A 16544-nucleotide genomic window follows, 5' to 3' on the forward strand; every position below is an offset into this window, starting at 1 on the left:
CACATATTCTTTACTTTTAAAAAGGTCCTTTGATAACAAATATAGGTATTTGTAGTATGTGAGATGACAAACTACTAAAAAGATTATAAGATCAAGGACTCAAAATATCTGTTTAAGTAAGAGAATAATTTTGCTGTCTGGATTTAATGATATTAAATACGCAGATTGCTGTTTTCCCATTTAATTTGTTGTCCAGTAAAAATTATTTTAATTTGGACTAGTCACCTGTCCAGTGTATTTAATTTTGAACTTACAGTTTGGGATAGTTATAATTCCAGCCTAGATATAAATGCCTGATGAGTGCTCCTGAGTTTGTTCTGATATAAAATGTTAAATTAGTCTAAATTATTTATTTTACTGACAGTACTCTGACTTTGTGTCCTTGACTTTTTTTGAAAGACATTTTTTTTTTACACATTGAAAAATGAAGGCGAAAGGGAAGTAAACGTAAAATTGTCACAGTACATGTTTTCTGTCAAGGCTACAGATTCAAAAATTGCTTACTGTTTCTGGTTTGTGTTCTTGAGGTTCCTCTTTCAACCATGTTGTGGCTGTCATGACCCCTGCTTCCACTTGACCTTCTCTCTGTAAAGAACGTAAATAACTGTATTATATATGGGGCAAAAAACACCCAGATAAACAATAGCAATGGCATGCTAAAACTTGGCACTAAGAGAAAAACTGAGTGCAGCTTGCTTTATTTAGCTCTCTTAATGTTATTTTTCAATGTGCTAATTAAGGAACTCATATACACTTTATATAACATTTTAAAATACTCTTAATTCTTAGGCAGTGGAGTGGCACAGTGAGGCATGCTAAGCCCGTAATACTCTTATTACTTGATTTAAAGGTTACTTTTTCAGATAGAAAACTAATATCACTTTTCAGCCAACTCTATTAAATGCTCTAGTAGGTGGGGGAGGGTGGAAAATCATTATATATATACACAGAGTAATAATTCCATAATAACAATGTCTATATAATAATTATAGTAAGGACATACTGTCTACATTTCAAACAGCACGGATAATGTTGAGCATTGAGAACTTGATATTCTGCTCTATATTGCCAGTGTATTTATTGTTCAGATTTATTAAAATGTTCATTGATTCCTTAGGTGCTGTAGACCTCAAAATGAAAAGGCCCATCCTAAACTAAAAAAGTCGTAATTATATAACAGGTTTTCTACATCTTTTGGGAAAGTATTTATGTGTTTAAAGCTTTTGGTATATCATTTAGCAGATGTAATTAATTTCCTTAATTCTAGAATATTAAATTTTCCTTCAAAAAGAAATTAATATATTTCTCTTTTTAAGGTTTTATTTGTTGGTAGAACATGGGGAAATGATACTACCATCCCCAGAGTTACAAATGTCCAATTTATGAATACACAGACATACCGACGTCCTGGTTCCAGCCACCTGGTATCCAGGGCAGCAAGTGAGAATTTCCCCTACAGATCTTTAGAGAATGACAAACAGTTTCTAAATTGCCACACTTTTTCTCCCAACGCCTAGAGATTATTACTGCAAGGGAGTGGGGAGCCTCCCTCTCAGGACTGCCTTCTATCTTTTCAACAGGTGCTAAAAGGCTCCAACAGATCCAACTGGCAGAACCAGGAACCCCGCAAGTAATCAGAACCCCTTTGTGGCAGGTAACAGGCACCTGGGAGTCATCATTAACTCTCTCTCTCCCACCCCTGATCCGTCACCACTCTCACCCTGGCCCAAACCACTATCATCTCTTGGCTGGATTCTTGCGGGATCCTCCTCCCTCACCTCTTGCTTCTCTTGTACTTTTACTGTCTGATTCTTAATATTCAATCTAGACAATATAGGTCAGACTATGTCCTTCTTCTACTCGAAACCCTCTACTTGCTTCCTGTCTCCCTCCAAGTCAAAGTTCCTGCGCGGCCTGGCCTCCTGCCCTCTCCCCCCACCTGGCTCTCCCGCTTCCTCCATGCAGCCACCCTGGCCTCCCGCTGCTCCGGGCCCTGCTGGGCCTTCTCCCGCCTCGCCTCGCCTCGCCTCGCCTCGCTTTGCCTTGCCTCGCCTCCTGGGCTTTGCAGGTGCCCCTGTTTCAATCCCATCTCCCTCCCTGTCTCCTCAAAGGATCAAGCTCTTCCTTGGCCACTCCGTTTACAACTGAAATGCTGTTTCCTTGACAGTCTCCCTGTTCCCCTTCCCGCTCTCATTTTTTTTATTGAGGTACAATTTACATATAACACGACACATCTACGGTGTACAACATGTTGATTCGATACATTTATACTGCAATATGATTACCACTGAAGCTTCAGCGAGCACCTCTATCATGTCGCATAATGACCACTTTTTTGTGTGGGGAGAACATTTACGCTCTGGTCCCTTGGCAATTTTGAAGTATACAATACAGTATTGTTGACTATAACCACTATGCTGTGCATCAGACCTCAGGACTTACTCGTCTCCTACCTGCTCTCCTTCATGATATGCTCTAGGCTTCACTTATTTTTTTCTGCTTATTATTTGTCCCTTTGCCCCCCCTCCCCAAATAGAATGTACATTTTTTATAGGCAGGATTTTTTTGGTGTATTTTATTCATTTCTGTATACCTAGCTCTATGAATAGTGCCTGACATTTAGTCTATACTCAATAAACATTTGTGAAATAAACTCTCAATATTTAATTCTAAAGGGAAATTATGATATAGATTTTAAAAATCAATGAAAAAATATAACTAAATTGCTTAGAAATCATCATATTAAAAATGTTCTCTAAGTTCTACATCTTCTACAACTTACGACATTTTAAAAGGAATTTATTTACTACAGCCTTTAAAAATTAAAATGTACCACAGGAAGTGAAATTCTTCTTTTACATTATGACACTTACTTTCATCATATGTGGAATCTAAAGAACTTAATAAACTGATGAACAAAATAGAGTCAGTGACATGGAAGCATGAGTCAGCCTGACGAATCTCGGGAAGGTGGGGATGGGTGGGTGGGGGAGGAGAGATTAATCAAAGAATTTATATGCATATATGCATAACCCAAGGACACAGACAATAGTGTAGTGAGGGACTGGGGTGGAGGGGGTCAATGGGGAGAAAAAGGGATGTATGTAATATTTTGAACAATAAAAATAAAATAAATAAATAAAAAAGTCAATGAAAAATACAACTAAGTTGCTTTAAAATCATCAGATTAAAAATGTTCTATAAATTTTACATCTTCTACATCTTAAAACATTTTAAAAGGGATTTACTACAGCCTTTAAAAATTAAAATGTATCACAGGAAGTGAAATTCTTTTATGTTATGACACATGCTTTCAGTACACAGGGTTTAGAGTAATAACATTTTAAAACACTGTTTGGCCAAAAGTAGCATGAATTTAACCAGGCTTGAATAATTTTTTATTCTGGTTGACAACAAATGAGCAATTTTAACTCAATACTTAATAACTGAGTCCCAAAGACATGCTCAGCAAGAACCACAAGTAAAATAAGACCTGGGAGTGCTGTCATTAATAAACAACACCCTTGTAGAAGAGAGAAGAGACACTTGGGGCAACCAGAGAAAGAAAGAAGTTTCCACTTAGTAACGTGCCACACTGATGTGTCTCACCTAATACTTGTTTAATCAAAGAATGGGCGGCTATTCTCATAAAATAGAGAACTAAATTGCAGGGGAAATGGGATAAGTAATATAATGCTAATGTATTTTGTAGATGATGATTTCGAGTTAGCAACATGAATCCCAGCTGGTATGCTGTGCGGTGCTCTGAGACCCAGGTGGGGTCTGAGAGAACCCTGGAGGGCAAACAAAGAATCAAGAGATTAGAGAAAAGATGGGAAAACAGTGGACGCCAACCACTGGGTAACAGTCGCAATATTCACAGGGTACAAATAAAATACACCTTTCTGCTACCCATCCATCAGCCACCACTTCTTAGCACTCGGTTAGACTCATACTGCTTCTTGCCAAACACATGCTTTCTGACTAACACGCTCACTATGCAAATGTTCTCGCCCACCTCCCACCACGATGGTCTAAATTCTTCAAGGACAGAGACCAATTGTTCCTTGAACTGTTTTTATGGTACCTAATGAATAAATGAAGTATGAATAAATTAAGGTTTTATTACAAAGTCCTGGAAGTTAAGGAAAACATCCTTAATTCTAAGACTCAGTTTCTTCATTTGTATGATGAGGGGGGTTGAAAAAGAGGATAGTCCAGGATTTTATGATACTCGCATCAATATCAACAAGAAAATAGGTTACTATCCTTAGTGGTGTGATACATTAAGGAATTTAAAAGACTTTTTTAAGGATATAAATATCCCATTTGAGGAATAAGAAACATCTGTATGCTGAGGATGAACACAACTGAGAGAGTTTGAAATATTGGTGTGGAATTTTTATTGGGAACAGAAAACAAAAATCTCCATGAGACATCAGAGTGCATCTCAGGGAGTATTTGGTAACTTTTAATCAAAACACATTTTATATTTTGTTTATTTAGGAAAGTCTCTTTTTTTAGTTCCTGACTTCAACAGCTGTTTCAAAATAATAAATATCTCTTTCCCAGTCTGAAATGGCGCTGGAGGCCACAGTATCTAGTATATGTATCCGTATTTGTGTGTGTACATTATTTGTTATTATGCATGGCAAAGTCTTAGTTTAGAGGTACAATGATTCATTTCCTATTGCTCAAAAAGTAGAAATTCTAAACATAAGGCATTTTTAATGAATAAAACCACAGACTTCTCTGAGAAGGCCCTAGCAATTATATTTCAAGTTTCCTGAGGGAGAAAACCACATTTAAAATACTGAGAAGGTCAGAGAGCAGTCTCACACCTCCAGGATGTCCTTTGTAAGACAAGATCCTTGGGGCCTCAGTTTGAAGAGATTATAGACTCCAAAAAGCTCTCCTCGGTGCTCTTTTGATCCTTGAACTGCTTCAAAATATCGCTTGGCATTTTCACTTCCAACCACCACACACTGAAGTTGCTAAAACAGAAAAAACACAAGATATTTTTGAAGTGTTTGCTCCAACAATATGTCAGAATTTCCTGGCATTCCATGTATATACACAGCTTTAGCTGGAGAGGCAGATTCTCTTTGGGGAGGAAATTTTATTTTAATTTCCCTAGCAGATGTTGCCATTATGGTGAAATAATAATAATCTGGCCAATCTTATTGAAGAAGAGATCTTATATTTCCTATTTCATCTGTTTCCCAGATAAAATAGGAAATATAAGATCAGCTTAACCAGTTCAGTATCAATGGGCTATCCACCTGACATAAAATCTTTAATACAGGCATACATTTGGATTCACTTTTCTCCTTTCTAGATTCTTACTACCATAGGAACTACTAAAACTGGTAGAAATAATCACTACATTACCAAAGTTAAATTATAATCTGAAGTAATTATGTAATAACCATATTGGTGTCAAACTAACTGTGGCCATGGTTACATTGTCAACTAACAGCAATAATCCATTTACTGTTTAGAAACATTGCATCTTTGAAACAATTGTGAATATAGAAAGAACACTGACATGGAACCCTTAAGGACACATGCCACTTCTGTATCAATATTACTGTGTCTCTCTATTTACTGGCTATTTTACTAAATGTAATATAAATACAATCTGATTAACCCTTGTACACATTAAAATTTCTTGGAAGAAACAAAGAATGTACAGAATTAAAACAACTTTAGTCTATTGTCGATAGAAGGATTAATAAGAAATCACACGTTATTGTGATTATTATCAGCTGATTTTCACTGTAATAAGTTACTCTAGGCAACTACAATTATTCTTAATAATAGCTATTTATAAAACACTTACTACATGTGTAGCATTTTTACATTCTCTCATTTAATCCCTTCCAACCCTATAAGACATTATCTCCCTTTCAGAAAAAAAGACACTGGAGTTGCTGGGAAGTGTCATTTCTGGAATTTACCTGGGTTGGGCTTAATCCAAAATTTATACTTGTAATAAATAATTTTTCATTTCAGGATGTTCCTCTTAAAACAAGACTCTTGAGACCTTACTTTGAAGAAGCTGGATCAGCATGTCAGCTTAACCAGTTCAGTGTCAATGTCCCAGAAACGCGGGCTGCAGTCTGGGAACAGAGTCACAGCAGCAGCTGACGACCCGATGGCACAGCGGCCTGATGGCTGTCCCCTGCTGCTGCCCTGGCCCTGCCCGCTGCCTGGCAGACCGCGGTACGGCTAAATATCATTACCCAAGTAATCTGTAAGCATGAAATGTGAATCTTTATAAGTTTTATACCAAAGTTTTATTACAAAAACTTATAAAAGGCACATTATTTTGTACTTAAAACGAGTTTTCCAAAGTGGTTCCAGTAAAAGTGAAGGTCAGATGCCTCCATCTGTAGGCTAACTATACATATTTTAAAAATCTTATTAGAATTCAAGAGGGTAAGGGGAAAAACCAGTAATTGGAAGATGTAACTTAGTTTCTAGCTTGAGAAAAACTACACAAGGCAACAAAATGCTTGGATTTCTCCACCACAATATACAAGACATGCAAGAAGAAAAAAGAAAAGGACTTTCTTCTTGGTTTCAGCAAAAAGCTGGAGCTCTGTCTTGCTTCTTTGCTCTCAGAATTTCTAATTATTGTTCCTCCTGGGAGCAGACTTGGTACAATGGGATAACACTGTAAGGGCTAAACCGCCTTGTGCGGTCAGCGGTGACACCCCAAAGAGCAGGCACCACAGTGACCCCCACGCGCCCTTACTTTTGTAGGCCTGGTAACTCTGAGCTTGGCCTACCCAGAAGTTACACCTACTCTTTTCAGTAGCCTTTTCCTCACTGAGTTTAGTTTAGTTTCTTCCTCTAATCTGATCCCAAATGCTTTTTTTCCAGGGTTCCTTATAATTTCTGGACAACAGAGAAAACTCTCCTTGCTTTCCAACATTTTTACAGGGTTTTGTTTTGTTTTTCCTAAAGGCCATTTTTGGATGTTTATTTTCCCCACATGATCTGAGAAACACTTGGGAGGCTAGAGTGCATATGACATACGGACCTGTGGCTCAAGGTCCAGTCGCATTTAATTTCCTCACTGGATTGCCATCTGATCCTTATTCGTGCCTACCAAGTTGTATGGCCCAATCTTCCCCCAGTGGCTCACATTTCAAAACTATTTCAATGAGTAACTAGATCCTACAAAGTTCTGAAAATGTCAATTAGCCCCATCTTCTGAAGCCTTTTGTGACATATTATATAATACACGTTGTATAACAGGCCATCACATGCAGACTCACAGCAGCAAGGACACGAAGCAGTCTCTCCTGTCCTATTACCCATCATGGCGCTACTTTCCACTCGCGCAACTGTACACCTACTTCTGCCCACCCCGCGTACATGCTGTGATGTGGCTGAGAAAAATTACATGACAGAGGAAAGACTCTTACTTGTGATAAGTTAAGATATCATTCTGAAGAACTGCTCCTAAGTTGAAAAAGTAATATCCTACTTTTTCCCAAGATTGATTAAACATGCCTAAAAAAATAATTTTTAAGTAGTTGTGCTGTACCAAGGAACAAAAAGATGAAAGACTTCTTATAGAGCTAAATGCTTTAGGAGAAAACAAAAACTGCTGTGTACAATTCTATTTTTAGAATTAAGAAAACAGCATTAATTTAAGATTGGATCATTCTTAGGTTAACTACCACCACATGTGGCAGACGTTTGCTCTTAAGGAGATGCCAACTCAATATACAGGGGGTAATTCAAATTAACATTTATAATCAAACTTGAACCTCATTACAGATCTTCTCAAGTCAGCAGTTATAAACTAAATAAACTTTGTTTATTTAGAGGCATAAATGGAAAGTAACTGATACCCTCAGGATATTAAAGAGTTAATGCAATTTTAGATAAGCACTAAAAGCACCAGCACAGTAGTTAGGGCCCTGAGCTTGAGCCCTGTAATCCTATTTGCTGGTGGCTCTGGGTCCCAGCTTCATTACATACAACATGAAACAGCAGCATTAGCTATCTCGAAGGCATTTCTCTCACTCTTCTTCATGGCAAGGCACATACTGAAAATGGTAACATACGTATCATACGAACATCTACCTGGAATAAACAGGCTGTTACTCAAGGCTGGAAGCAGGCTCTGACCATCTTGCGGCTCAGAGCTGTGGGGTCTGTGCCTCAGTGCACCTGTGTCCCTTCTGTGGCACGCCATTACGCCTTGGCCCCCAGTTTGGGAAACTGTGACCTCGCTACTCTAATTGTGACCTAAAGACTAGCAGTGTTGGCACTCTAGTTAAAAATGCAGAATCTTGGGCTCCACTCAGAACTACTACATCAGAATCTGTGTTTTAAAGATTCCCTAGTTGATTTATGTGCACATTAACGTCTAAGAAGTACTGCTCAAGAAACTTGCGGCTTTAAAAGTCAATGAACTTAAGAATCTGTTTAAAGAAGTATATTCTAGAGTATATTTCATAATCTTATTAAATGTCATATTACAGTTAGAATAAAATTAAAAACATATTTTTACACATATTTGTTCCTAACTTTGGAAAACAGGCCAATGTTTACTTTTTAATTAGAAGAGAAATGTATTTACCTGCTTATATACCTGCCGTAGGTACATGATCTCCTCCACAGTTCCCAAGGATATCAGCCTAAACACTTTCACATCCCTGCACTGCCCAATCCTATACGCTCTGCAAAAAGATGAAAAACAAAAGCAGACAAAAATCAGGCGAAGCAACTTTGGTTCAGGCAATATCTTTTGGACATAAAAATGAAACATTAATAAAATGTTAATTACTTTAAAAGGAAACATTTTCTGTTTAGATATGCTATACTATTTAATAATAATGCAACAGAAATCCATATAAAAAGACCAGTCATGGAAGAGAAACGTATTGTAGGAAAATGTACATATCAAGTTCATTTCTGTTATAAACATCACCTTCTTTGGTCCAAAAACTTTTCTTAAATTCAGATTTTTCTTTTATAGTGGTCTCAAGCGTAAGCTTATGCATATTCCCAAATGATTCCATTTATGTAAAACTCTCAAAAATGCAAACTAATCCATAGTGACAGAAAACAGATCAGTGGTTGCTCGGGAACAGGGACTTCGGGAGGGGCAGGAGAGACAGATTATAAAGTAGCACAAGGAGAATTTGGAGGATAATGGATACAGTCACTACTTTTTATTGTGGTGGTGGTTTCACAGTTGTATGCATATATCAAAACTTATTCATTGTACACTTTAAACATGCAGTTTATTGTGTATTAATTATCTCAATGAAACTGTTTTTTTTTTGTTTGTTTTAAAACCTGGGAAAAGCAGTTATTCAGCTAGGAAGCCTATGGAAGTCATATTTGTGGTCCTCACCCACGGAGATTTCCAGGGGTCTGACTGAGCCACTCAGCTGACTAGTACCCCAGGTGTCTTGGTAGGAGCCACGGTGCTAATTAACACTTAAACTGATTCACGACACTAGTTAGCTATGGCTCTAGCCCCCGCAGGATCTTCCAGGTGGAGGCTTTATTAGCTGCTCTGAATGAGGTCACCTGCTTCTCAATACCTGTTACAGTCACCAGGGGGGTCGAGGGCACGGCCATACTGCCTCATGCCTGAAAACGTTACAATTTGGGGGCATTTAATTTTGACCTTGTAAAGTCACTGTATGTTGTTATACTGTAGTTGGTGCTCCTTCTGCCTCCTTCCCCCACTCCTCACAGAGAAGGGCTTTGCAAGAGGGCATCATGGGGTTCGAAAAATCTTATACCTCCACAGGGGATGGGGGCCCCCGTGACACAGCACAGACAGGGGTAAGTTACTGCACTGCCACTTCCATCTGCAGCCTCAATATAGTGGGGCTCATAATCCCTTTCTCTCCCATAGTGGGTTTGGGGTCTAAAAGAAATTAAAAATGGATTTAAGGAAAGTCTTTTGGGTATATGGCCATCAAATTGTTTTGTGAGAGGGATAGACAGAATACATATTCTTTAATTTTTAAAGACAAAAACCTTATTTGCATGTTACTTTGGATTGGTGCTTCATTTTCTCATATACATAAAGCAAGGACATGTTATATGATGGGTCACTGACCGCGTAGGGACATGTGTCGTGAAACTGTTACATAGTATGGAGATCAAGAGCTTCCTTTTCGTGGTTCCTCCGAACAGTCAACAAAAGGGGAGGGAGGAGAAGAGGAACGCTGTTAGTTTAGTTTTACTGTCCACGAACTGTCGCTGAGTACCACAGCACTGTGATTAGGGGAATGCTGGGGTAAATAAGAAACCAGGTCTTGATGGCCTAGATAAAAAAGAACAAAATTACAACTAGTATCATAAGACAAAGAAAAAGATTTTTCTGTGGTTTTCATCTGACCTTTTACTTGGCAGCTGTCAGTGGCAAGAGGCTGATTAAGCACGTAGGCCCTGCAGTGAGACTGGGTGGACTCGGATCCTGGCCCTGCCAGTGACTGGCTGTGAACTTGAGCAAATCGCTTAAGTTAATTTTCTGCTTTTATTTTAATAACTTAGTAACTTATGCAGCTTCCTCACACGTGAAATGAGTGTGATGATAGTGCCTATCCAATAAGGATGTTCTAAGTATTGAGTGAGATAGTTGATGGAAAGCACTTAGGACAGTTCCTGGCTCACAGACATGCAGTCAGTGTTGCTGTTATTCCTTTGTTCTTGTTTTTACTGCCAACTAAAGAACCGAGGCTAATTTGCTTTGCTTTGTACCCAGCACAGTATTATGTGTATTATAACCGGGGTGATCTTAATAACACAGTGTATTATAAGCTGAATGGTATCTATCAAGCAAATAGTAATAGATAATTTTAATTTCTATAAGGACAAAATAAATCCATATCTGATTTTCTTTAACTGACATATATATATATATTTAAAGATGTCTTTATTGATTTCAGAGAGAGGAAGGGAGAGGGAGAGAGAGAGAGAAACATCAATGATGAGAGTCATTGATCGGCTGCCTCCTGCACCCCCCCGACTGGGGATTGAGCCCGAAACCTGGGCATGTGCCCTGACCGGGAATCCAACCCCGATCGCCTGGATCCTAGGTCGATGCTCAACCGCTGAGCCACGCCCGGTCGGGCTAACTGACATATATTTAATGTGAAATCTTATAAATACTAAGTGACCAATAAATATTTTTTATATTTATCTGTATAGCATTGAAAAAAAGAAATATCTCCATTTAAAAAAAGAAACCCACAAAGAACAACTGGGCCCAAGTCCTTCATAAAGTTGTACATCTGTGACTATGCTTTCAGTTTCTTCTAAGATTATTTAATTATTTTTTCACTTCATCTTTAGTCAATCTTAATCATTGATATTCTAGAAAAGGTTAGATGTTATAAATAAATACTCTTGATACTTATTTGGCCTTTCTGCTTCCTAAGCTTTTCTGCATATTTGCCTTTTCCCCTCAGATTAGACTTTTCAAAAGTTTGTCTACTTTACTTCTCAATGAATGATTTCTTATGTTTTACTTTTATTTTAAATAATTTGATAACTTATACAATTTCCTCTATTTTCCTTAGGTTTACTTTACTTTTCTAGTTTTCTAAATATCCTTTCACTTACTTTCAGTCTTTTCTAAGAAGTTTAAAACTCTAAATTAGCATCAGAACTTAAATATTGATTCATAATGATTTCATTGTTATTTATTTCTAAACAGTTTTTCTCTCTTGATTTCATTTTTTGTTGTAAAATATCCATAACAAAATTTAATAATTTTAACCATTTTTATTTAATTAACATTTTTACTGATTTTAGAGAGAGAGGAAGGAAGAAGGAGAGAGACAGAAACATTGATGTGAGAAAGAAACATCAATCAACTGCCCCCAGATGCAACCCAACCTGGGATTCAGCCCACAATCTGGGCATGTGCCCTTACTGGGAATTGAACCGGTGAACTTTTGGTGCACAGAATGACGCTCAGCCAACTGGCCAGGGCTAAACATTTTTAAATGTACAGGTCACTGACACCTGACATGAAGCACAATGACACTGCTGTGTGACCACCCTGACTCTCTTCTTTACAGAACTTTTTCATCTTCCTCAACTGAAGCACAGTACTCATTAAATAACTCCTCCCTATTTCCACCCCAACCCCTAGCAACTATCATTCTACTTCCTGTCTCTATGAATCTGACAAGCCTAGGTACCTCATAATAGTGCAATCATATTTGTTCTTTTGTGGTGAAAACAGGAATCCTTTCCTTGTTGCTGCTCTTAGAGGAAAAATTTTTAATCTTCCACCACTGAGTATGATGATAGCTGTGGGTTTTTCATAAATGGCATTTATTATGTTGAGATAGTTTCCTTCTATTCAGAGTTTGCTGAGTGTTTTTATCATGAAAGGTGTTAAATTTTGTCAAAAGCCTTCCCTGCATCAACTGAGATGATCATGTTAATGTGACGTATTTCACTGATTGATTTTATAGAATGTCAAACCATCCTAGCATTCCAGGAATAAGTCTAACTTGCTTATGATGTGTCATTGTTTTAATATGCTGCTTAATTTCAGTTTTCTAGTATTTTATTAAGGATTTTTGCATACATATTCATAAAAAATACTGGTTGGTAGTTTTATTTTTTTGTAGTATCTTTGCCTACTTTTGGGATCAGAGTAATGCTTACTTTACAGTATAAGTTAGGATGAGTTCTCTCTTCTTTAATACTTTGGAAGACTTTGAGAAAACCTGGTGTTAATTCTTTTTGAATGTTTGGTAGAATTTACAAGTGAAGCCATCTGGTCCTGGTCTTTTATTTATTGGGAGTTTTCTGATTACTGATTCAATCTCCATAGTCATTCATAGGTTTATTAAGATTTTTCTATTCATGATTCAGTCCTGATAGGCTTCTGGGGTTTTTCCATTTCATCTAGGCTATCCAATTTGTTGGCATACAATTATCCATGAGTAGTTTCCTAAAACCTTTTACTTCTATTTCTGCAAAAACATTATTGAAATTTGGATAGGAATTGCATTGAATTTGTAGATAGTCTTGAACAGTATTGATCAACACCTTAACAACACTAAGTCTTTCAATTCATGAACACAGGATGCTTTTCCATTTATTTGCTTCTTTCTTTCAGCAATGTTATTTAGTTTTCAGTGTACAAGTCTTTCATTTCCTTGGTTAAATTTATTCCTGTTTTTTTTTTCTTTGGATGCTATTGTCAAATAACATTGTTTCCTTAATTTTCTTTTCAGATTGTTCATTGCTACTGTATGAAAATACAATTAATTTTTGCATGATGACTTTGTATCCTACAACTTTTATGAATCAATTTATTGGCTCTAACATTTTTTTAAAAATGTGGAATCTTCAGGGTTTTCTACATGTTAGACAATGTCATCTGTAAACAGAGATAATTTTTTCTCTTCCTTTCCACCTTGGACACCTTTAATTTCTTTTTCTTACCTAATTGCTCTGGCTAGAACTTCCAGTACTATGCAGAAGAGAACTGATGAAAGCAGGCATCTTTGCCTTGTTCCTAATCTTAAAGTGTTCATTCCTTCGCCATTGATTATAAAGTCAGCTGTGGGTTTTTCATAAAAGAGCTTCATTATGTTGAGATAGTTTCCTCCTATCCCTAGTTTGAGTTTTTATCATGAAAATATGTTCAACTTTGTCAAATATACTTCCTGCATCAATTAAATGCTCATGTGTGTTTTTTCCTTCATTCTGTTAATTTAGCATATTACACGGATTGAATTTTGCATGTCAAACCAGGAATAAATCCCACTTGGTTAAGGTGCATCATTCTTTTAATATGCAGTTGAATTTGGTTTGCTAGTAATTTGTTGAGGATTTTTGCATCAATATCTATAAAAAATATTGGTTAGTAGTTTTCTTTGTGTATAGGTCTCTGTCTGGCTTTGATATCAATGAAATGTTGGCCTCAGAATAAATTAGGAAGTATTCCTTCTTCCAATTTTTGGATGAGTTTGAAAAAGATTGGCATTAATGTTCTTTAAATGTTTAGCAGAATTCACCAGTGGAGCCATCTTGTCCTAGGCTTTTGTTTGTTGGCAGTTTTGATTACTGACTGAATCTTTTATTAGCTGTAGATCTATTCATATTTTTTATTTCTTTATGATTAAGTCTTCACAGGTTGCATGTTTCTAAGAATTTATCCATTTCTCTAGTTACACAACTTCTTGGTGTATAATTATTTATAGTATTGTGTTTAAAATTCTTTTTATTTCAGTAAAGTCAGTAGTAATGTCCCTCTTTTCATTTCTGATTTTAGTTATTTAAATATTCTTTCTTTTCTATTTGGCTAAAGATTTGTCAAGTTTGTCCATCTTTTTGAAAAAATAACTCTTGGTCTTTGTTGATTTTTCTATTGTTTTTTAGTCTCTATTTTGTTGATCTCTTCTCTAATCTTTATTATTTCCTTCATGTTGTTACCTTTGAGTTTAGCTTGTTTTTCTTTTTTGAAAATATGTTGTTTAATTGATTTTAGAGAGAGAGGAAGGGAGAGGGAGGGAGAGAGAGAAAAACATTGATGTGAGAAACAAACATTGATCTGCTGCCTCCTGCACGCTCCCCACCACGGATCAAGCCCTCAACCTGGGCATGTGCCCTGACTGGGAATCGAACTGGCAATCTCCTGGTTCATGGGATGACGCTCAACCAACTGAGCCACACTGGCTAGGGCAGTTTGTTTTTATTTTTCTAGTTTCTTAAGGTACTAGGTTAGATTGTTGATTTGAGACCTTCCTTCTTTTCTAATGTAAGTATTTACAGCTATAAATATCCCTTAGCACTGCTTTTGCTGCATTCCATAACTTTCTACATGTTGTATTTAAATTGTTTCAAGATATTTTCTAATTTCCTTTGTAATTTCTTTTTGACCCACTGGTTGTTCTAGAGTGTGTTGTTCAATTTCAACATATCTGTGAATTTTCTTGTTTCTTCTGCCACTGATTTCATTTTCATTCTGATTGGAAAAGAAGTTGTATGAGTCCAATCATTATAAACCTATTAAGACTGCCCTGGTTGTGTCACTCAGTTGGCTGGAGTGTTGTCCTGTACACCAAAAGGTTGCAGGTTATATGCCCTGTTGGGGAGTGTACGGGAGGCAACTGATGGATGTTTCTCCCCGCCCCCCCCCCAAAAAAAATCAATAAAAACATCCTCAGGTGAGGATTACATTTATTAAGACTTGTTTTGTGGTCTAACATATGGTCTATTGTGGAAAATGTTCCATTGGTACTTGAGAAAAATGTGTGTTATGCTTTTGCTGTGAGGATAGCTCTATATGTCTGTCAGGTCCGACTGTCTAAGTGTTGCTAAAGTCCTCTGTTTCCTTACTGATCTTCTGGCAGGAAGCTCTATCCTTTAGTGAAAGTGAGGTATTGAAGTCTCCTACTATTACTGTGGAGCCAGCTTTTCTTCTTTTAATACTGTCAGTTTTTGCTTTACATATTTTGGAGCTCACATGTTTGGTGCATTTATGTTTATAATTGTTATAGCTTCTTGGTGAACTGAATCTTTTTTCATTGTGTAATATCGATATTTGTCTCTTACAACAGGTTTCAACTTAAAGTCTCCTTTGTCTGATATTACTGTAACTACCCCTACACTCTTTTTGTTATTCTTTCCATAAAATACCACCCCCTTTTTATTGTTGACAGTATGACAGACGCCCCCCATTTTCCCCTCCTTTGGCCCCCTCCACCCAGCCTCACCCCAGACCTTCCCCACACTATTGTCTGCGTGCAATACCTTTTTTTATCCTTTCACTTCCAAACTATGTATGTATGCAGACCCATGAGAGTCTTATAGGCAGCATATAGTTGGATACTGTTTTTAATCCATTTTGCCAATCTACGTTTCTTGATTGGGGAGTTTAATCCATCTACATTTAAAGCGATTAGTGATGAAGAAGGAGCTACTTCTGCCATTTTGTTCTCGGTGTCCCTTGTAGATACTTCATCCTTCATCGCATCCATTACTGGCTTCCTTTGTCATTATCTGATTTTTGTGTGTGACATATTTTGATTTCTTTCTCATTTCCTTTTGTGTATACCGTATACATATTTGTGGCTACCAGGCAGATTACATATAACATCCAAAAGTTATTAACAATCTATTTTAAATTGATACCAACTTAACTTCAGTTGTATTTTAAAAACCTCCTTTACAGCTCTGTCCCCCACTTTTATGTTATTGATGTCACAAATTATTGCTTTATGTATCATCTATCCATTAACACAAATTTCTGTGCTGATAAACTGTTTAATTTTTTTGTCTTTGTTTTTATAGATAATTTTATCTCTCTCCCACTCTGGCATCTTTTAGCCCGCCCTTCTCTTTGTTTTTGGAACTTAGAAATATCACAAAATGTGTCTATGTACATTTTCTCTCCCACCCAAGTCATTATTTATGTTCTAAATATTTCTTTCTTTCTCTGTTCTCTATTGTCCACTGTGGATTGTGGTTTTACTCTACTGGTTTCTTGATCATGCATCTTCTGTTTTCTTTTTCTATTGCAGGAGTTT

The 16544-nt window shown here is 36.9% G+C and overlaps 1 protein-coding gene across 1 annotated transcript in view; it reads right to left on the bottom strand.

Annotated features, from left to right (window-relative positions):
- ERCC6L2 (ERCC excision repair 6 like 2) overlaps nucleotides 1-16544 on the bottom strand; it is a 106258-nt gene that overhangs the window by 39488 nt on the left and 50226 nt on the right. Inside the window, exons 13-15 of the mRNA XM_016206654.2 lie at nucleotides 8603-8702; nucleotides 4842-4994; nucleotides 505-585 (exon numbers count right to left, since the gene is read on the bottom strand). Coding sequence (XP_016062140.2) covers nucleotides 505-585; nucleotides 4842-4994; nucleotides 8603-8702 — 334 coding nt within the window. The remainder of the gene's footprint in view (nucleotides 1-504; nucleotides 586-4841; nucleotides 4995-8602; nucleotides 8703-16544) is intronic.

This window comes from Miniopterus natalensis, chromosome 12 (genome assembly GCF_054644295.1).
Source record: "Miniopterus natalensis isolate mMinNat1 chromosome 12, mMinNat1.hap1, whole genome shotgun sequence".
Lineage (NCBI taxonomy): Eukaryota > Metazoa > Chordata > Mammalia > Chiroptera > Miniopteridae > Miniopterus > Miniopterus natalensis.